Genomic DNA, 23,411 nt, shown 5'->3' on the forward strand with positions numbered 1-23,411 from the left:
TGATTTTCAAATCTTCACCAATTCTGTCGACACTCAAAAATTCAAACTTAATTGCGTATAGTTTATATTAAATGAATTTTAAACAATCTCAAAGAATTTAAATAAGAGATTTGTCCTAAGCAACCATCAAAGTTTCCTGAATATTTCGACCTTTTCGGTTTTGTTGGTGTTTTCTTTTATTTGTTTCTTTTTTGTTGTTATGCCTGTGCTGTTTTCCCCAAAGCCGGCATGGGTTATTGTTTAAACCACAACCATGACAACGACGCTTTCCTACACATCGAACACAAAGTATTATTAAAGGCTGTTCAATACGATTCAATAAAATAAGCGAAAATTCGTTGATAAACAATACAAAACCAACAACCGCAATAAAGAAACAAATCAAGGAAAACATTTTTGGGATTCTCAAGTTTTTAATTCACCCTTTGTCTTTCCTTGTATTCGTGCGGTACGGAGTTTAAAGGTCGAATAACGATGGCTGAACTGCAAAATTTTCTATTTTCAGTCAAAATAAATAATATAAAAAAAATCGTGTGTGTTTGAAAATATAAAACCTTACAAAATATTCACAGTGAATATACACATGCATATCTTTGACTAGCATTAATATTAAAAAGAAAAAATAGTCAATTGAACGTCTGTTATGGGAGTCAACGTTATTAATTTTACATGAACTCGACAAGAATAATGAAAGACGATAGTTAATTCAAATAATAACTGCAATAAAAGTCAAAGGACAACACTCCTACCTACCACTTTTGGCATGAAATAAAGTCTGTTGAATTTGTATGATTAGTTTCTAGAAGACCGCCACTGTCTCCTGATGGTGATATTAAGCATAACGCCAACTAGGATAAATTCAAATTACAATTAAAGGACGCTACATACACACACACCATCACCGAGTTCAACATATTACAATAAAAGGATTTATTTGTGCGTTTCCTACACTTCAAGCGTTTTTGTTGCAGGAAATTAAATACCAACAAAGTACTCATGTACGGAAGACATGTAAGTTCTGATATTATTGTGGGCGCTTTCAGTGGAAAAGGTCGTTGTGATTGTCTGAATAAAATGAGCTTAGGTACGGTCTTAAAAGTACAAATTAAATGATTAATGATTGAATAAATCTAGTTAAGGCACGATAAAAATCTAAATAATGCCATTAATTAACCATTTTTTTCGAGGAAAGTTCAAAGAATTTTCGAAGAGTAGGTACAAAGAAAGATAACCGTTGTGGATAAAAACATATGAAAACTACAAGTGCTAGAAAAAAATCCAATGTCGGTGGCGAAGCTAACCCATAGGTAGGGCGGCTTCGCCACTTTTTGGACATTTTGTAAATTCTCAAAAATAATATTTAAAAAAACAAAATTATAACCATTTATATATCAAAACTTTAGTCAAGATATGCTAATATTTTCACAAAAATTAATATTTGAAGAAAACTTTAACGATGTCGATATGAGAATATTTTGAACAAAAACGTGGCGAAGCCGCCCCATGTTGTTATATGTACATCGAGCCCTTCCCGCGAAAAAGGTGTAAGCGTCATTTTTTCGATTTTCTTTTTGTTAAGGAAATCGATAAAGAATATTTCAACACACCATCTCCTAATTTTTTAGAACTCTGCCAAGTACCGTTACGAAATTAGAGCAAAAACAATTTTGATGTAAGCGCCCTTTTTATTTTGTTTAAATTTTTAGGTGACTGCGAATTGTAGCTTACATCAAAATTGTACATTAACATACCATGTAGTTATTCGACTATATTACAAGAAATACGCTTTAATCTTATAATTTTTCGAATAAATACTTGCTATTAAAGTAAGTTGCTTTGTTTTTAAATTATAGATGTGTATTACTCTAAAAATGATTTGTTTCAAATAAAATTTTTTAATGTAACCGCCACTTCTTAATGTAACAGTCTGATTGCGTGACAGCCAAAAAGATGTAAGCGACACTAATTACCGTTATATAGAAGATATTCCACAAATTACTTATTTTTTTAGTAAATAGCATTTAGTAACGGAACTATACCAAAACTTAATTAAAAATTTTGGTTAGATCAAACGTTATTCAATAAAAAAAATTTGCTTTTTGTCGCTTACACCTTTTTCGCGGGAAGGGCTCGATATATAAATATAAAAATTGAATTATCATTATTTATTCTTATATTGACCTTACAAAAACTAGTAAGTTAATGAAATATACATTAATTATCCGATTATGATTCACAGATGTAAATACGAAAACTAAAATATATTAAAACAAGTGAAATATTCGTTAAGTTCGGCCAGGTCGAACTTTTTATACCCAAACTTTTTTCGACCAAAGATACTCCAAATGCCTAAATTACCTAATCTAAATTAATCTAAATATGTGTTCAACCAGGTATAGCCCTCACATTACCATACCTCCCGATTTTCGGCACTTTGAGGATTATTAAATTTTTAACCGAACTAGCTGATATATAACATTTGAGGTTCTCAGTAGTCACGAAACTTCTCCACCAAACTGGGTCAACGTAGGATCATGTCTTGATATAGCCCCCATAGAACGGTACCTCCCGATTTTCGGTATTTTGAAGGTTTTATCCTCAATATCACAACGAAATCATTGAAAATTGGTATTTAGTATTCGTAGGGGGTATATAACTTTCCACCTGAAATTTGTCGGAATAGGCGCCCATAGAACGGTACCTCCCGATTTTCGATATATTGAAGGTTGTGCCTCAGTATACCACTGAAGTGGCTGAAATTTGGGTTTTAGTCTTCGTTGGGGGTATAAAACGTTCCACCAGGAATTTATCGGTATAGGTCTTTATATAACCCCCTTAGAACGGAACTCACGGATTTTCGATATTTTGAGAGTTTTATGCAAGTATAAGACATTCCTTGCCAAAAATCAGACAGCCTACGTCCACGTTTTGCCAAGAGTCCCATGTAAGGGTGCCAATTTAAGATATTTTTTGAAGATTTTACTTACATTTAGATTTAGTTACATCGAACTAGTTGTTAATTGGAAGTGATTATCATGAGTAAAGATATTGTTCTCACCCAAAGAATTATACTTAACGTAGTTACCATTTCTTCATATTTACTTAATACAATGGTGGTGCAGGGTGTAAAAAGTTCGACCCGGACGGTAACCCGCATAACTTTTTATTTCTGTTCGAGTTCCCTAAAAAATTTTACAGTTAAAAAAAATACATTTTTAAGAAAATTAAATTTGTGTAGGCATTTTGTAAAAAAAAAAAAAAGTAAAAAAGTATCAGTCGGCTTTGCCGACAGAGATATACCCTCAGCCTATATATATTGAAACAATTTTTTTCCCAAAAAAAGTATGTATTTAGGGGTTTTTAAAAGTTTTGGGAATTTGAACCGACAAAAATGTTCATTAAGATCAGAGATCAAAAGTTTTGCGGAGATACTAAAAGGAATGGATCTACATTGACCATTATGAAAGTGGAACTCCAGCCACTACATATGGTGCTATGGGGGTTTTTACACCCTTCGGGATTTTTGCTCAAGAAGTATGTACTTACCCCTGAAAAACGTTTACCATCGTAATTGAGGCAGCGAATGCAAGTTGCTTCAACAAAAATCAAAGTGATTCGATAGCAGGTCTTAAAGTGAACTTATCCGAAATTTTGTGTGGGAGGTACCGGATGGAGTGGACAAATATAGTACATATTTGAACCTGATTTATATCTAGTAGATATATTAGGATGTGTTAAGTATGGACCAATTCGGCCACTCCCTTCAAGAGTCACCGTATGAACAAATTTTCCGAACATTTTTGAACTTTTGGGGGGGAGGTACCTGAAGGAGTGGAACGATGTGGCTTATCTTCAAATTTTGGACCGAATCGGCAGATCCGTTCTAGAGTTATCTTGCGCTCCAACCACCTCACACGGTGTCATAGGGGTTTTTTGCAACTTTCAGGCTATTTTCTCAGGAAGTATAGACTTGCCCCTAATGAAACTTGTACCGTCGTATGGAGGGCAGTGAATACAAATTGCTAAAATTAAAATCAAAGCTACTCGAGAGCAGGTCCTAAACTGAACTTATCCCAAATTTTGTGTGGGAGGTACCTGAAGGAGTGGGCCGATTGAGTCCATATTGCAACCTCATCTAAGTCTGGTAGAAATTTCACGATGTGCAAAGTATGGACCAAATCGGTTGTTCCCTTCAAGAGTTATCATGCCCACAAAATTTCCGAACATTTTGGAACTTTTGTGGGGGAGGTACCGGAAGGAGTGGACCGATATAGCTCATCTTCGAACTTAAACTAAGTTTGGACAAAATATTACGAAAGCCAAAATTTGAATCGAATCGGTTAATCCGTTCGAGAGTTATCGTTCGCACCAGCCAGACAGACAGACGGACAGACATTGCTAAATCAACTCCAAATTGTCTGAAACACATTTCGTCCAAACATACTTGGGGTCTAAAACCATTATATCGATGTGGCACATTTTGCCCGTATGAAAGTGTATATACCCTTTCTAGCCTAAAGGCTGAGGGTACAAAAAAATAAGTTTCAGTGTTTTATTTAGAAATGCACTTAAAACTAGAAAATAATTTGTCGCTTAGCCTCAATAAATATATTCGTTCTTATGATGGAATCTCTCAAATAAAACGCTTGCCGTTTAATTTTGCCACCATTTATAATTTAAATGCACGCGTTTTATTTGGGAGATTCCATCATGAGAACGAATATATTTATTGAGGCTAAGCGACAAATTATTTTCTTGTTTTAAGTGCATTTCTAAATAAAACACTGAAACTTAATTTTTTTAAATTATTTTTTATTTTTAAGTAAATACATTTTTTTACCACTGTGAACTAAATTATAGTCAATTTAGGCCGAAAATTTAGATAAAAACTTTAAAATGCCTGAAATCTTGTAGTATCATTATATAAAGGCTATACCAAAACCTGGACTTATGTCCATGATTTTTGGTGGGGAAGTTTCTGCACCAATGGGAACTCCAAATGCCAAGTTACAGCCAATTCTGGTTAAAAATGAAGATAAAATCCTTAAAACACTTGAAATCGGGGGGTACCACTATATGGGGGCTATACCAAAACCTGGACTTATGTCCATAATTTTTGGTGGAGAAGTTTCTGTACCATTGGGGACTCAAAATGCCAAGTTACAGCCAATTCGGCCTATAAATGAAGATAAAATCTTTAAAACTCTTGAAATCGGGGCTATGAAATGGAGGCTATACCAAAACCTGGACCTATGTCAACAATTTTTGGTGGAGAAGTTTCTGTACCATTGGGGACTACAAATGTCAAGTTACAGCCAATTCGGCCTAAAAATTAAGATAAAATCCTTATAACACTTGAAATCGGGTCGTACCGCTATATGGGGGCTATACTAAACACTTGAAATCAGGTGGTACCGCTATAAGGAGCTATACCCAAACCTGTACCTATGTCCATCATTTTTAGTGAGGAAGTTTCTGTACCAATGGGGTGTCCCATTGCCAAGTTACAGCCAATTCGGCCTAAAAATGAAGATAAAATCCTCATAATACTTGAAATCGGGTGGTACCGCTATAAGGGGATATACCAAAACCTGGACCTATGTTTACAATTTTTGATGGGGAAATGTCCGTATCATTGGAAGTCCCCAATGCCGAATGACAGCTAATTCGGGCAAAAACGAAGAAAAAATCCTCAAAATACCTGAAATCGGGTGGTACCGATATATGGGGGCTGTAGGAAAAATGGGCCCATATTCATGTATTGTCATCCAAATCTGAAAAGTGTGCAAAGTTTCAGTTCGATTGGTCAACTGCAACTGTGTGGAAAATGAGTTACCAGAGCTGAAATGCAAGTTAAATAAAACACGGCTAAAACACTGTAAAATGGACCAATATTGGCTTTGATTCCATATTCATATTCTGAAAATTGTGCAAATTATGAGTTCGATTGGTCAACTGCAACTGTGTTAAAAATGAGTTACCAGATTTGAACTAAACGGACACCAAAGCAAGTTAAATAAAACACTGTAAAAATAAAATAAAACACTATTAAACGGACACCATAATTAAGTGATTCCAGTAGGTTTTTAACTTTTGAATGAATATGAATCGAGCTTTTATAAAAATTAAAAAAATTTTTTTTTTTAAATTTGTGGCGTTTTAAATCAAATGCGTGGAAATACATAGGCATTAACTTTCCGCGGAATTTCTCTGTCATATACCTACATATGGAGAATTTTTTCACACAAAAGTTATTGGCACCGGCTTTGACCTAAATTCTTATCTCGTGCAAAATTTTGTTAGTAGTTATGGACGATACATCAACATAATTGACATCAATGGAAAGGAATTCAGGTTGGAACCAACAATATTTCCTGATGATCATTCCACAATTGCGGCCTAGAATTTGATTATTTTATTATTGTTATCATTTGAACATTCTTATCCACCGATGAACAATTGGGACTAGCTGGAATGTCAATTGTATTTTGAACCAAAAAGTGATTTTTTAAAAAGTTTAAGAACCATTATTTTGACTCCGGCGTTGTAAATGTTACACCATCGACTTCAGTCTTGAAGTCTATTATAGCCTTATCTTTAATGGGTCGCGTTGGCAGTTGCAATTTTTACATTACGGATGGCAACAGGCGCCTGACACGGTCAAATTCTCTGGCCATAATGGTAACAATTATTCCATTTGAAATTCGAATTATTCTATTTGTAATTCGAATTATTCCATTTGTAATTCGAATGATTTCCTTTGTAATTTCAAAAAAAATAATTCGAATTACAAATGGAATAATTCGAATTACAAATGAAATACTTCGAATTACAAATGGAATAATTCGAATTACAAATGGAATAATTCGAATTACAAATAGAATAATTCGAATTACAAATAGAATAATTCGAATTACAAATGGAATAATTCGAATTACAAATGGAATGTTACGAATTACAAATAGGATTCTCGAATTACATATGAAATGTTACGAATTACAAATAAAATGTTTCGAATTACATCTGAAAAAGGTGTAGAGCTATTTGTGGTAATTATTTCAGAAGCACCCCAGATGTCTAAATAAGCAAAAATCAATTGTTACGTCTACATACCAATAACGAATATACAGAAAAACAAAACATAGTATATTTCTGAACCAAAACCGATTAAATGTCAAAAAGGACAATGAAAACGGGACAAAAACGGTTAGTTGTCGTTGAGAACCGTACCTAAAATCTTCTGAGCAACATTTTTGTAGAATATTTGGATGTTGAAAATCTCATCTTGTGGTACTTTCACTACGGTTCAAGAAATAAAGGACGAAAAGGACATGAAAGGCATTGAGTTAGAAGAATGAAATGTTTTACAAACAGATTCGCCAATCGATTTTACTGAAGACATGTCACCTCAAAACGAAGTCACAACAATGCCAAACAGAGATATGGAGTATTTTCCCAAGTATTATTGGGAAAAAAAATCAAAAACTTCACTGCGCTATATCTCAGAAACTTGACCTATGGCGAAAATTAGTATACTCATCAAGGGCTTACATCTCCAAAATATATGTTCCACCCCCCAAAAATGCTGCTGCACAGTGTAATTCATAAAAAGTTATGTATATACAAATATTTGCTTGTAATAATAAGTATTTGTAACACATTTCTATTTGAATTGCAACAACTGTTTATTAAAACTATTATTTGTATGTATGCGTGTTTATAATCGAATAGTATTTACATTTCCTTTCATACATGCAACAATCAGGCACCGCCGTCTTGTTATTGAACTTGTTTCCCTAGATAGCATGGATATTGTCATTTATTTAATTACACAATCTATGAATAATTTATTTTTTGTGTTGAATGTAGGCATAAGACATTTTTACTGAGGTTACTACAATGAATACAATTTTCTATTTGCCCTATAATTGCTTCCAAACATTTCAAACGTATGAAGAAAAATGAAATGTGATTTCCTTTTCTATGTACATTTTTTTTTTTTTTTTGATGACGTTGAAATTAACGAAATTCTTTTCAATACTTTAAAATGTGCCTAGATATAGATTCCGGCTACCCCCATGTGCCACCCAATAATTTATTCGCTCTTTCGAACGGTATGGGACGGGCCACTGTGCATTTGCCCACTCATATGAGTAATCCTTAATAAAAGCCACCATTGAAATGATGATTGAAGTGTTTTGCTTTGGGAGAAACAATCAACGTGTTTGTTGGTGTTTACATAAAGCATTGGGAGACAACAACTAAGAGTCATAAAAATAATAACACCAACTTTGCGCGGGTAAATACCAAAGGAGGAAGCCCGACAAAACAAAAACATTGACCAAGGACTCATGAACTTTAACCATACGTACCTACAGTAGCTGCCACTGAAAATGATGCAACCTGAAATAAAAATGTAAACGTTAATAACTTGGAAACGAGTTGGAATTTTTTAACACTTCCAAAAACAATTTTGTTGGCTTAAAAGTTATCTTAAGATGGCATAGAAAAATATTCCGTTTACGCTACCGTATGAAATACAATACAATATGAAAATTTTACGGGAAAACAAAAAAATGGGCATATTAAAATTGAGCATTGAAAATGATGCACCACATTTTAGTAATAAGAATGGTGGAATAATTGCTTCCCTATAATTTTGTCACTGATTCCGATAGAAAAATAAAATACGCCATTGCCTGAAAAAAACCCGCATCAAAAAATAATTGGAGTGCTTCTATGAAACTCGTCGAAGGGAGTAGTATTGTTTGGGCTTGAGTGGCAACAAAGGGTGTCGAATTTTTAGTTTTTATAAAAGCAAACCTGGTCAAAGCATTGTTAACTATGTTTCTAAGGAATATTTTTTAAGGAAAGTGCAAAAACTAGTGTACTTTTCCCTGATAGAGAATATCAGGGCAATACCGTTAAGGACTAGTCTAATATGGAGCAAGCCTGCTGATACAGTCTAGACATAACCCCTAATAATTTTTTATAGTAATATCTTGGAAAATAACTTCAAAAACTAGAAATTCCTAGCCAAATTGCCTACATAGGGACATTAATTACAATCATCCCAAAATTACGTCAGGAACATCATTTTTTCTATCGGAGTCAATGAAAAAACTACTGAAAACGATACGGAACCAATAATTCCACCAATCTGATTACTAAGAGGTAGTTTACACTATCTATCAATGTCATATGACACGAAAAAAACCATTCCATATCTACCCACGGAGGCAATGGTGAGACGTAGTTTTTTTACATTTTTGTTGGTGTGGGCCCACAGAGTAAATGGCGTAAGGAAAATCTCCAATATTGCACATATTAGTGAATATATAACGATGGAAAATTTCATGTCATATGACATTTACATATAGTGTAAACTACCCCTTAAATGGCATAAAAAGCGACACATTTGGAAATTATTAATCGATTATTGTGTGCATAATTTTCAATGCTCAAATAACAAGTAAAAAAGTATCAGTCGGCTTTGCCGACAGAGGTATACCCTCAGCATGTGCAAATTGAAACACTTTTTTCACAAAAAAACTTATGTATTTAGGGGGTTTCAAAATTTTGGTCGAATGAACCGACAAAAATGTTGATTAGGATTAAAGTTCAAAAATTTTGCGGAAAAGGTACTTAAAGGCATTGGCCGATATAGACCATGGGGGTGCCATAGGGGATTTTTACACCCTTCGGGCAGTTTTCTCAAGAATTATGGGCTTGCCCCTTTAACAACTTTTACTATCGTAATTGAGCGAATGTAAGTTGCTTCAACAAAAATCAAAGTGATTCAATAGCATGTCTTAAAGTGAACTTATCCAACATTTTATGTGTGAGGTACGGGGTGGAGTGGACAAATATAGTCCATATTCGAACCTGATCTATATCTGGTAGATATTATGAGAATGTGTAAAGTATGGACCACATCGGTCACTGCCATCAAGAGTTATCGTGCGCACAATTTTTCCGAATATTTTTGAACTTTTGTGGGGTAGGTGCCTGAAGGAGTGGACCGATATGGCTTATCAACGAACTTAAACTAAGTTTGGAAACAATATTATGAAAGCCAAATTTTGGCCGGAATCGGCATATCCGTTCGAGGTATATCTTGCGCTTCCACCCATAAACATGGTGTCATAGGGTTTGTTTTTCAACTTTCAGGCTATTTTTTCAGGAAGTATGGACTTGCCCCTGAGGAAACTTGTACCTTCGTATAGGGTACAGTGAATACAAGATGTTACAGCAAAAACCAAGGCGATTCGAGAGCAGGTCCTAAACTGAACTTTTCCGAAATTTTGTGTAGGAGGTACTCGAAGGAGTTTACCGATTGAGTCCATATTGGAACCTCATCTAAGTTTGGTAGAAATTACACGATGTGCAAAGTATGGACCAAATCGGTTATTCCCTACAAGAGTTATCGTGCGCACAAGGTTTGCGACAATTTTTGAACATTTGTGGGGGAGGTACCTGAAGGAGTGGACCTATATGGCCCATCTTCGAACTTAAATCGAATCTGGACAAAATATTTCGATACCCAAAATTTGAACCCAATCGATTGATCCGTTCGAGAGTTATCGTGCGCACCAGCCAGCCAGACAGACGGACAGACAGACAGACGGACGGACATTGCTAGATCAACTCAAAATTGTCTGAAACGGATATCGTACAAACATACTTGGGGTCTAAAACCATTATTTCGATGAGGCACATTTTTGGTCGTATCAAAGTGTAAATACCCTCTTTAGCCTAAAGCTGAGGGTATAAAAAATGACAATTTTTTTGTTTTCCGGTAAAATTTTAGTATGACGGTACTGTAAACGGAATATTTTTGTATGCCATCTTAAAGACAACTTTTCAGCCTACAAAATTGTTTTTTGAATTGTTAAAAAATCTCAACTCGTTTCCATGCTATCAACGTTTACATATTTTATTTCGGGATGCATCAATTTCAGTGACAGTCACTGTAGTTGCAATGTATGTATGTATGTACTCGTACATACCCCACGTTTTTCTGTTTATTTTAATGTATACATGCACACGAATAAAGTAATTTTCTAAAATGGAATATTAGGGTGGCGAAATGTGTAAATAAGATTTTGTATAGAGAAAGCTTTAAATTATTATACCCTCAGCATTTATGCATACGGGCAAAATGTGCCTCATCGAAATAATTGTTTTAGACCCCAAGTATGTTTGAACGAAATGTGTTTCAGACAATTTTGAGTCGATTGAGCAATGTTCGTCCGTCTGTCTGTCTGGCTGGTGCGCACGATAACTCTCGAACGGATGAACCGATTTGGTCCAAAAGTTGGTTATCGCAATATTTTGTCCAAACTTAGTTTAAGTTCGAAGATGGGTTATATCGGTCCACTCCTTCCGGTACCTCCCCCACAAAAGTTCGAAAATGTTCGAAAAATTTGTGCACACGGTAACTCTTGAAGAGAATAACCGACTTGGTCCGTACTCTGCACATCGTGATATTTCTACCAAACTTAGATGAGGTTCCAATATGGAATTAATCGGTCCACGCCTTCGGGTACCTCCCACACAAAATTTCGGAAAAGTTCAGTTTAGGACCTGCTATCGAATCCCTTTGATTTTTGTTGCAACAACTTGTATTCACTGCCCCCAGACGATGGTACTAGTTTCATCAGGGGCAAGTCCATACTTCCTGAGAAAATAGCCTAAAAGTTGCAAAGAGCCCCTATGACACCGTGTGTAGTGGTTGGAGCGTAAGATAACTCTCGAACGGATCTGCAGATTCGGTACAAAATTTGGCCTTCGTAATATTTTGTCCAAACATAGTTTAAATTCGAAGATAAGCCATATCGGTTTACTTCTTCAGGTACCTCCCCCACAAAAGTTGAAAAATGTTCGGAAAAATTGTGCGCACGATAACTTTTGAACAGAGTGACCGATGTAATCCATACTTTGCACATCCTAATATATCTACAGCAACTTGCATTCGCTGCCTCCATTACGCCGGTAAAAGTTTCTTCAGGGCAAGTCCATATTTCTTAGGAAAACAGCCCGAAAGGTGTTAGAAATCCCTATGTCACCATATGTGGCTGTCGGAGAGCACGATAACTCTCGAACTGTACAACCGATTTGGTCCAACATTTTGTTTTCGTCATATTATATCCAAACTTAGTTTCATGGGGCAATACCGGTCCACAACTTCCGGTACTTCTACCCAATTTTTAAAAAATGTCACTAAAATGCTAGGACGATATCACTTGAATGGGGCAACCAATTTGGTCCAAATTTGGATCTCCAAATATTTTGTCAAAATTTACTTTAACTTCTAAAATGGCCCATATCGGTCCTCCCTAAGGGTACCTCCCCCACAAAGGTTCAACATTTGTGTTTTAGTGCAGTTAATTCCTAATCCACATTTTTGTCGGCAAGTTCTAATGTCCAAAAAGGGCCACAAAATTCTGAAGAGACCTTTAATACATTCGATCTGTCCGTAGGTGAAAGTTTCACTTTACATTGGCTGAGGGTATATGTATATCTGTCGGCAAAGCCGACTGACACTTTTTTACTTGTTATATTATCATATAAATTATATTACAAACGTATTTAGTTCTCCAAGTCAAAGTTATGCTAAGTTTACATTTACGAAATCCACTCGATTTCAACTGTCAATTCCATTGTTTAAGCGTCAAATGAAATCCGATGGATTTCAGATGAGATTTCATTTGACGTATACGCAAAGGAATTGACAGTTGAAATCCACCCGATTTCGTAAATGTAAACTTAGTATTACCAATTTTCGAACATTTAAAAAGTGTCTTGAATATTTTAAGTTTGTTGTTATACCATTCTAATAAGCATTCCACCCTAATCACGCCATCACATGTAAATGCATGTTAATACAGACAGACACCCAAACACACATTAACGATTAACATTTGTAAAGTTCTAACGGTTATTAACATTTAAGTTTCTACAACCTGTCTGACCATCCACCGCCCCAACACATCGTTGCTTTTCTGCCAATGTCCTTCGTTAATGTCCAACAATTCTCCATCGTCATCAAATCACATTTAGCTATCAACCCGGGCAAGTGTAAGGTTACACACACGCTCCATGATAACAGGCAACGTTATTTGGCGTTTTTCATAATGAAGCCGTGACCAGTTTTACCTAAAACGTAACCAAGTCAATACGCTATTAAACACAAAACTTCCGAAGTTAACAGAACTGATTAGTTATTTAAATTAAAGAAACTCTTATTTAAGTGCCGTTGTCTTGCCTTTTTTGTAAATTATTATTATTAACAGAGTGTTGGACAATGTACGACGACTACCAAACTCGACAACTGCATCAGCAACGGCACAACGATGAATTCTATCGAGAAAATATTGTGCCCATAAAGCTAAACGAATCGTGGGCCGGTAGACGTCTCGCTGAAGCTCTGAGTCACCTGCCGCCACAGAGTTTAAGTTCATCATGGGATGTGAGTTGAGTTGTTGGCTTTTGTTTGGTTTTGCAAATTCATAACGGAAATCGATATTAAATTATTTCAAAACTTTTCAAAGAATACTGGTAAGTGTGGCCCAACACATTTACCAACCCTCTCCGACTACTACGCTACTCTATTATTTCTGGTTTTAATTGTTGTTCTTTCCACACACACATACGACAATCATTTGGGCGTTTTGTGTAATTACAAGTCTAGGTTTAGCTCCGCGTTGGTGTATTATATTTAAAATAAATTTATTTAGCAAAACTAACAATTTTTCCTAAACGTTTCAGTTGAAATCATATAGCCGAACAAAGTGATTGACTCGGAGATTAATTCTAAAGATTTTCTACTTTTGTTTTCTTCATTCCAGATGAGATTTCAAAGAAAACAGTTATTGGAACGTGAACAGAAGAAATTAGCCCTGACAGGTGTGAGTGATAGTGGAATTGAGACAACTACAGTGACCTCACGAAATGTGATTGGAAATGGAAAGGTGAGTAGTAGCAAAAATTAATTAAATATTGTTCCGTTATCCTCGCATCAGAAAATTTCATTCTCGGTATACCTACCTGGAAAAATAACATGTCATTCCACAATAAATGCCGCCACTACATTCACTTTTCCGGTAGACTTGCATAATTTTAAGCCATACTTTGTGTACTTATTTCCCCCAAGCCAAAATCAATAACTAATAACGGGTTATAGGCTATAACTTATAGCCACTTATAAAGCACAAAAAAAATTATATTTTTTTACAAGAAATCTACCAAACTTTGTTAGACAATTCGTTGTTCATATAAAAATTCACATATTGACCTACTTCCGGATTTGTTTTTTTTTTTTTTTTTTTTTTTTTTTGTTAAAAATATTGCATTGTTTTCTGACAAATGCCCGCCTACGAAACACTGTTTTTACTAAAACAGTTTGCATTGCCCACTTTATATCGAGAACGAATAAACCGATCAGTACATATTTTTGTGGGATCATTAAGAACATAATAATCTTGTCCTTAAGTTGAAATGAATAAGAATTAAAATAAAAAAATCTATTTTTAAAAAAACGGCGAACTGTGAAAATTAAAATTTCGATTTTAACGAAAACAAGTAAAAAGTATCAGTCGGCTTTGCCGACAGAGATATACCCTCAGCCTGTGCAAATTGAAACACTTTTTTCACAAAAAACTTATGTATTTAGGGGCTTTCAAAATGTTGGTCGTATGAACCGACAAAAATGTTAATTAGGATTAAAGTTCAAAAATTTTGCGGAAACGGTACTTAAATGAATGGACCGACCATAGACCATGGGGGTGCCATAGGGGGTTTTTACACCCTTCGGGCTGTTTTCTCAAGAAGTATGGTCTTGCCCCTGAAACAACTTTTAACATCGTAATTGAGGCAGCGAATGTAGGTTGCTTCAACAAAAATGATTCAATAGCAGGTCTTAAAGAGAACTTGTCCAAAAAAAATATAGTCCATATTCGAACCTGATCTATATCTGGTAGATTTTATGAGAATGTGTAAAGTATGGACCAAATCGGTCACTCCCATCAAGAGTTATCGTGCGCACAATTTTTCCGAACATTTTTGAACTTTTGTGGGGTATGTACCTGAAGGAGTGGACCGATATGGCTTATCTACGAACTTAAACTAAGTTTTGGCAACATTATTACGAAGGCCAAATTTTGGCCGGAATCGGAATTTCCGTTCGAGAATTATCTTGCGCTTCCACCCATAAACATGGTGTCATATGGATTGTTTTTCAACTTTCAGTCTATTTTTTCAGGAAGTATTGACTTGCCCCTGAGGAAACTTGTACCTTCGTATAGGGGACAGTGAATACAAGATGTTACAAAAAAACCAAGGCGATTCGAGAGCAGGTCCTAAACTGAACTTTTCCGAAATTATGTGTGGGAGGTACTCAAAGGAAATTACTGATTGAGTCCATATGTATTGTAACCTCATCTATGTCTGATAGAAATTTCATAATGTGCAAAGTATGGACCAAATCGGTTACTCCCTTCAAGAGTTATCGTACGCACAAATTTCCCGAACATTTTCGAACTTCTGTGGGGGAGGTACCGGAAGGAGTGGACCGATATAATCCATCTTTGGACTTGAACTAAGTTTGGACAAAATATTACGAAAGCCAAATTTTGGACCAAATCGGCAGATCCGTTCGAGAGTTATCTTGCGCTCCAACCACTACACGCGGTGTCAGAGGGTTTTGTAACTTTCAGGCTATTTTCTCAGGAAGTATGGACTTGCCCCTAATGAAACTTACAGCTTCGTATAGAGGACAGCGAATACAACTTGCGTAAAATCAAAGCGATTCGCGACCAGGTCCTTAACTGAACTCGAGGAGTCGACCGATTGAGTCCATATTGGAACCTCATCTAAGTTTGGTAGAAATTACACGATGTGCAAAGTATGGACCAAATCGGTTATTCACTACAAGAGTTATCGTGCGCACATGTTTTGCAACAATTTTTGAAAATTTGTGGGGGAGGTACCTGAAGGAGTGGACCTATATGGCCCATCTTCGAACTTAAATCGAATCTGGACAAAATATTTCGATACCCAAAATTTGAACCGAATCGATTGATCCGTTCGAGAGTTATCGTGCGCACCAGCCAGCCAGACAGACAGACAGACGGACGGACATTGCTAGATCGACTCAAAATTGTCTGAAACGGATATCGTACAAACATACTTGGGGTCTAAAACCATTATTTCGATGAGGCACATTTTTGGTCGTATCAAAGTGTAAATACCCTCTTTAGCCTAAAGGCTGAGGGTATAAAAATGGGCAGTATTCTCTCTATAAATCCGTCAAAACAAATGTTTATAAAAAGTCTCTCGCTTGAGGACACGGTTTTTATGTATGTAATAATACCATAAAAACATATGAAGATCTGATCATCTGTCATTGAGCTACAGTGGACACCTCATTCCAAAATGCCATTTCGAGAAAACCGCGTTTAAACCAGTAAGAAATTCATGAAAGATAAGACAATTATTTAATAAAAAATAATTAAAAAATTAAACTACAGTGTTTTATTTATAAATGCACTAAAAGCTAGAATATAATTGTAAGCTTAGCGTCAAATAGTATATTCTTCTTCATGATGGAATCTCTCAAATAAAACGCTTGCCGTTTAATTTTGTCACAATTTTTAATGCATATAGCTGTATATTGCCTATACATATATACATATAGAAAACGGTATAATATTCTTTTCGATGCTTAAATAAAGATGTTGTACGCAAATATTCTTTATGGAAGCGAAGTATTTGTTATTTATTTTTGATTAAAAAGTTGTTTTGACAGCAAATGAAGACAGTTGGTATTATTGTTTCACCTTCTTTCTGCACCATGGGATAATCTTTATTAATAAGAAAAGTTATTTTTAATATAAAAAGTTATGAATTTGACACTAAATTTAAGATTTTTCATAAAGTGGAGTTAATCAATAAACGACTCAATTGTCTTCTTGTTGGTGGAATAGGGTATTAAGAGGCCTCTCCTCTCTTTCTCCATCAAATTGACAATTGTTCCGAGAAAAATTTCCGAATATAAATAAGTTAACACAAAATGAAAACTTGCAATATGTTACTGGACAAATTTCTTCACGTAAAAACAAGTAAACAGACACACATGTTGTCTTGGCACACTGCACCTGTACAATTTTAATAGTAATTTTATGGGCCGATTCCGTACAGCGAGGCGAGTCATGTCGCGTCGTCTATCGTCTCTGTGACAAAATTTAAAAAATGTACTACGTACAGCGATAGAAAATAATCGTCGATAACAAGTTATTTTTATTTTATTTTTATTCGTTAGTAAAAATGTACGGCGACAGCTAATTTGTTGTCGCCGGAAAATGAACATTTCGGCGACAAAATTTGACGACGTCAGGCGATATTGCCATACGGAATCGAAAAATTGCATTTGGCGACGCGACACGAGTCGCCTCGCTGTACGGAATCGGCCCATTAGTTTAAACATACATATGTAATATGTATAACTACATATATCATGGAAAGGTACATACATACATATACCTATACTCCGAAAAAAACAATCACCCTAAGCCACCCTAACTAAATACATAGGTTTATCAATTCTGGAAATCTGTAACTTTCATAAATTTGTATTTGCTTTTCTGTTACTAATAAATATTGTTTTTTCGCTTCTTTTCCTTCTTTCCCAACAGGTTCGTCAAATGTTCGAACAACGTCGAGGTGTGGGTATCGACCGCAGTCACCCATTGAAACCAATAACAACAACAACCACCACAACAACAATAAACAAAACACAACAAAATCCACAAAATCCTGTACGTCGTCTTACTGGCGGTGGCAATCCTGCAACAACAACAACCCGCCGAAACGTTGTTACCACAAAACAAAATATCTCCTCTACATTGAAAAATTCCCATTCCAGTCCATTCTCATCAAATGGTAATTTGTTTGGAGACGAATTGGATGCGGTGGATAACCTAGAAAGTGAAACATTTCCCAACGAATTTTCTTCGCTGAGCTTGGACAACACTAGAGTTATGGGTCCCGCTGTAAGCGATGGTAATAACAATAGCAGAAGTTCGAATGGCATTCGTAAAGATATTATGGACACAACAATAACATTAGGCCGGAAATCCACAACAACGAAAACGAATGGTATTAAATTGAATCCAGTAATAACGAAGAAATCGCCAACAACAACAGCGCCGCGCACACTTGCTGGCCAATCGAGGACCCCGAGCAGTGCAAGCCGAACATCAACAATCTCTAGAACGTCGGCAACAAGCAATGGGGCGGTCATGAAAACTCCCGACAAAAAGGCCAGTCCATCGACTACTTCAACGACAACAGTCAAAACCGGTGCAAAGGTGGGTATTTATCTGTAGTTATAAAAGAGTTCAGTAATGATGACTCACTGACTCACTGATTCACTGACTGACTGACTGATTCATAATCAACGCCCAGGCTAAACGGCTGGAGCTAGAATCTTGAAATTTTGAGGGAGTTTCAACGCGAAGAGCTAGAATTCTGAAATTTGGAATGAGGTTCACTGATGGAGAGTTAGAAAGGTTTACCAAAGGGTTTTTGGAAATTCGAACTATAAGTGTACGAAAAGTACTAAAAGTTACTAAATTTAGTACCATTTGGTACTACGTGAACGGATAGAGCTGAAATCTTGAAATTTGGAATGAAAATCAAGGTTGTGTACTCATGTGTACGAATAGTACTAAATGGTATTAAATTTGGTACAATTTGTATTTGGGCGAACCGATAAAGTTGGAATTCTGAAATTTGGAATTACTATTACTGTTAAAGTGTAGGTTTGAGATATGGAGGTACTTTTCGAAATTCGTACATATGGGTACGAAAGGTACTAAATAGTACCAAATAAAGTACAATTTAGATTTGGGGGAACGGATGGAGCTGGAATCCTGAAATTTAGAATTAGGATTACTGTCGGAGTGAAGGATAGAGGTATTTTGGAAATTTGTACTAATGTGTACAAAAAGTACTAAATCGTACTAAATTTGGTGCAATTTGGATTTGGGTGAACGGATAGAGCTGGAATTCTGAAATTTGGAAATAAGATTACTCTAGAAGTGTAGGATTGAAATATGGGGGTAGCTTTTGAAATTCGTACTTATGTGTAGGAAAGGTACTAAATTTGATACAATTTGGGTAAACGGATAGACCTGGAAAACAGAAATTTGGAATTAACGTTACTGTTGGAGTGTAAGATTAAGGAAGTTTCGGAAATTCGTACTATGGGTACGAAATGTACTAAATAGTACTAAATTTGGTACAATTTGGATTTGGGTGAACGGAGAGAGCTGGAATCCTGAAATTTGGGATTAAAAAAAAAACGAAAAAATAAAAAAATCGCCGGAGGGGTTTTTAAATAAATCGCGGTTTTCACGATTTTGCTTCAGAACGGTAAGTCCCATTGAAATGGGACTAAAGAAAAAATTGTAGCTGTAAAAATTCTCTAGAGGATTGACCATTATTATTTGTTCGTAGGTTTTACCATTTTGAGATATTGAAGTTTAGGTCCCTTTTTAATATTTTTTTATTAGGTTGTACGATTTTGCTTGGGAACGGCAAGTTTTATTGAAGTGGGACCAGAGAAAATCTTATAGCTGTGAAAATTCTCTACAAGACCGACTTTTGTAATTTTTCCTAGGTTGTACCAATTTTGAGATATATAAGTTTAAGTTGGGAAATTGTAGTCATGGCATTGTTTTGTAAGGAGGCGATGCTGTCAGTGCATTGTCCCACTTTGAACTTCTATATCTCAAAAACGGTAAAACCTACGAAAATATCATGAAGGTCAATCTTGTACAGAATTTTCACTGCTACAAGATTTTCTTAAGTCCCACTTCTATAGGACTTGCGGTTTTCAACCAAAATCATTAAAACTTAAAATTCCCCTAAAAGTGTGAACTTTGACTGCGATTTATTTAAAAAGCCCTCCGGCGATTTTTTTAATTTTTTTATTTTTCTCATCTATGAACATTGCAGTTTCAGAATCCGCAAAAACTTCCTAGGTGTAAGCTCCTTCCATTTAAATTTGGTTAAGGCGCACCGTGTTGTAGGATTGAAGAAGTTTTGAACATTCTTACTTGTGGATACGGAAAGTACTATGTTTTGTACAATTTGGATTTGGGTGAACGGATAAAGCTGGAATCCTGAAATCTGAAACTAAGATTACAGTCGAAGTGTAGGATTCAGGTAGTTTTGGAAAATCGCACTTATGGGTTTGAAAAGTACTAAATAATACTAAGTTTGGTACCGTGTAGATTTGGGATTAAGATAACTGTTGACCTGTAAGATTGATGTGTTTTTTCAAATTCGTACTTATAGGTACGAAAAGTACTAAATGGCTCTAAATTTGGTACAATTTTGATTTAGGTGAACCGATAGCGCAAGAATCCTGAAATATTAAAATTACTGTTGGACTATAGGATTGAGGAAGTTTTTAAATTCGTACTTATGTGTACTAAATGGTACAAAATTTGGTGTAATTTGTATTTGCTGTCGAAAGTTTGTCGAAGTTTTGGAAAAACGTACTTGTGGCTTACCAAAAGTACTAAATGGTACTAAATTTTGTACAATTTCGATTCAGGTGTACGGATAGCGGAGGAATCCTGAAATTTGAAATAATGATTACTGCAGGTCTGTTGGAATGAGGAAGTTTTTAAAAATTCGTACGAAAAGTACTAAATTTGCTACAATTTGGATTTGGTTAAACGGATAGAGCTTGAATTCTGAAAATTGGAATTAAGATTACTGTTAAAGTGAAGGATTGAGGTAGTTTTAGAAAATCGTACTTATTGGTACCAATAGCACTAAATGGTACTAAGTTTGGTACAATTTGGTTTTGGACGAACGAATACAGCTGGATTCCTGAAATTTGGAATTAAGATTACTGTTGTAACTGTTACTGGTGTAGGGTTGAGATATGTCGCTGTCGGAATACCATACGAAAATTAATTCGTTGTTGGGTGTAGGCAAAGAGCTGGAATCTGTATTTTTTGGAGTCAGGGTGAGTATTGGTGTCTAACTATGGTATATGGACATTTTTTAAGAAATACGTTCCATAAATTTACGAAAAGTAATAAAGCGTTCTAAGAGGTCGATTATGGATAGCAACCCAACTCCAGTTGCGTTGCCGACAGCAAATTTAATAATAGAAATTTCCATTTCCGCATTGAAACTCATACTTTTTACAATTAAATTAATAGCTGAAGGTTCAAAACACCGGTATTGAATGGATTTAACAAAAATTTCTGTAGTTTCCGTTTTTTTTAATTGTATGATTTTCTCATCTGACTACAGTTGAGTTGCTATTCATAATCGACCCCTAAATGTTGTATCGGGTGTAGGAACAGGGCTTTGGAAATGCATACTATGAAAAGTACTAAATTGTACAGAATGGCTGACTTCCGTATCGTCATTTGCTTTGTGTTGTTTAAACTTCGTCAAAATATTTCAGTTGCACACTCAAGCATTGTTCCTCGAAAATACAACTAAATGCGTCAGAAATAATAATGATACTTGTTTGCTTTTTACATGCGTTAAAAATGCGTGTTTTTCATGTTTTAAAACACGTTGCTTCGCAGTTGTTAAGTACTATGGCGTTAAGAAACATAGTACTTCGCACATTTGTAGTCATTTGTTAAGCAACTGACGATACGGAAGTCAGCCAATTTGGTATAATTTGCTATATTTTTTAAAGAGGTTGGCAGGAATTTTTGACATTTTTAGGAGGAGGTTTCGGAAATTCGTACTTATGTATGTAAAGTACTATAATTGGGATTGGGGTAACTGATAAATTTTTGAATGAGATGGTTGATATAAGAAGGTATGAGTGTCGCTGATGGCTGAAATGGTATTGGAAATACCTAATATAAGGCAACGAAATATACTAAATGGTACTAAAATTGGTCTTGGGTTTATTTTTTACAACAATGTTTTACCTTCTGAGAACAGAAAGCACTTAATTAAAATGCATCAAAAAGTGGTTCGCTTTAGTTTGCTAGTAAATACATAAAATGTTAGAATTTAATAATTAGCCAGGCACCTGATCAGAATTATCGGGCATGTTCTGGAATTCACAGTGTATCCATTTCACATCACACAAGCACTTCACCTGAGAAAGAAATTGATGTTCTGTATTTCACGTGAAAGGAGCTTTCATATTTCACGAAAGAACTTTGGAAAGCTTTATTACAGCTTTCAAGCTTTATCATTAACAATGACAAAATATCAGTCTGCGTTGGCACATCAATGAATACACATGCGTGTGTGGGTATGTACGATTTGTTCGTTTGATTGTTTACGAAACAGACGTAAACAAAGAAACGAACTTCTACAAGAGCGCGTACATGTTGAATTTGGTACTTTAGGAAAAAATACATTTTTAAATAATATTTTGTTAAGAAAATTAAATATTTTTTAAAATGCTAATAGAAAACAAATTAAATTTTACTTCTATGCAGTTTTTTGTAGAAATTTTCAATTATTTTCTTTAAATAATAAGGATTCACTCAGCTCTCGCCATCAAAATTTCAGTGTGAGGAATACACCCCAACTAGGTGTAAAGTGTGTTGCAGAACAGCTTTAGGTGTGTTCGATACACGTGATGTGCTGAGGTGAATGCCAGAACATGCCCGTATAATACTATGTTTACATTTACGAAATCCACTCGATTTCGACTGTCAATTCCATTGCTCAAACGTCAAATGAAATCCAATCGATTTCAGATGAGTTTTCATTTGACGTATACGCTAAGAAATTGACAGTTGAAATCGATTGGATTTCGTAAATGTAAACATAGTATAAGTCCGGATTTAACTTGCTAAAATTCTTAGTTGGTTTGAGAAAAATGTGAATCTAATTGGATACCTACGTAGACAAAACGAGAATTGCTGCAAGAGAAATTGCTAATGCGATTTGAGACTAAAGAAATAAATTTCAGATATATTCGGGTATGTTCTGAAACACACATCACTTCTCACTTCACGCCTCAAGCATTTTGTTCACCCCATTTTCGCTTATTTTTCCAGTGTTTTATGGGCGGACTTTTTAAATACTCTAATGATCTTAGCCCCAATAAATTCGCAAGAAATTTTAGTAAATGGGGTGAGCTAAATGCTTGAAGCGTGAAGTGAGAGGTGAAGTGTGTCTCAGAACACACCCGACTAGCTTTGTCTGTTACCCGATATTTATTAGCAATTGTTAACAAATATTAGGATATTTCCTGTTATGCCAATTTCCTCTTATTTTCGACTTTTCGTCATTGAGAAATTTCTGGTTTATTATTATACTAATCTCGCATATCTTCTATTCGTAGACCACAGCCAAAGCTGTTAATGGAAAACCAGCCACATTTGTTATGGTGAGTAAATCCC

At 35.3% G+C, this 23,411-nt stretch overlaps 1 protein-coding gene across 8 annotated transcripts in view; it reads left to right on the top strand.

Moving 5' to 3' along the window:
- Positions 1 to 23,411, top strand: part of LOC141390197 (uncharacterized) — a 42,383-nt gene that overhangs the window by 18,084 nt on the left and 888 nt on the right. For 4 of the 8 annotated variants that reach the window (XM_073962958.1, XM_073962960.1, XM_073962959.1 and 1 more), the window contains exons 3-5: positions 13,851 to 13,973; positions 17,694 to 18,368; positions 23,354 to 23,398. In XM_073962958.1, coding sequence (XP_073819059.1) covers positions 13,851 to 13,973; positions 17,694 to 18,368; positions 23,354 to 23,398 — 843 coding nt within the window. Of the gene's footprint in view, positions 1 to 415; positions 1,085 to 13,022; positions 13,561 to 13,850; positions 13,974 to 17,693; positions 18,369 to 23,353; positions 23,399 to 23,411 lie in introns of those variants that run through there. The other 4 variants (XM_073962962.1, XM_073962964.1, XM_073962957.1 and 1 more) reach the window with 4 other exon arrangements.

Source organism: Musca autumnalis, unplaced genomic scaffold (assembly GCF_047663935.1).
Source record: "Musca autumnalis isolate F117 unplaced genomic scaffold, ASM4766393v1 scaffold_1, whole genome shotgun sequence".
Classification (NCBI taxonomy): domain Eukaryota; kingdom Metazoa; phylum Arthropoda; class Insecta; order Diptera; family Muscidae; genus Musca; species Musca autumnalis.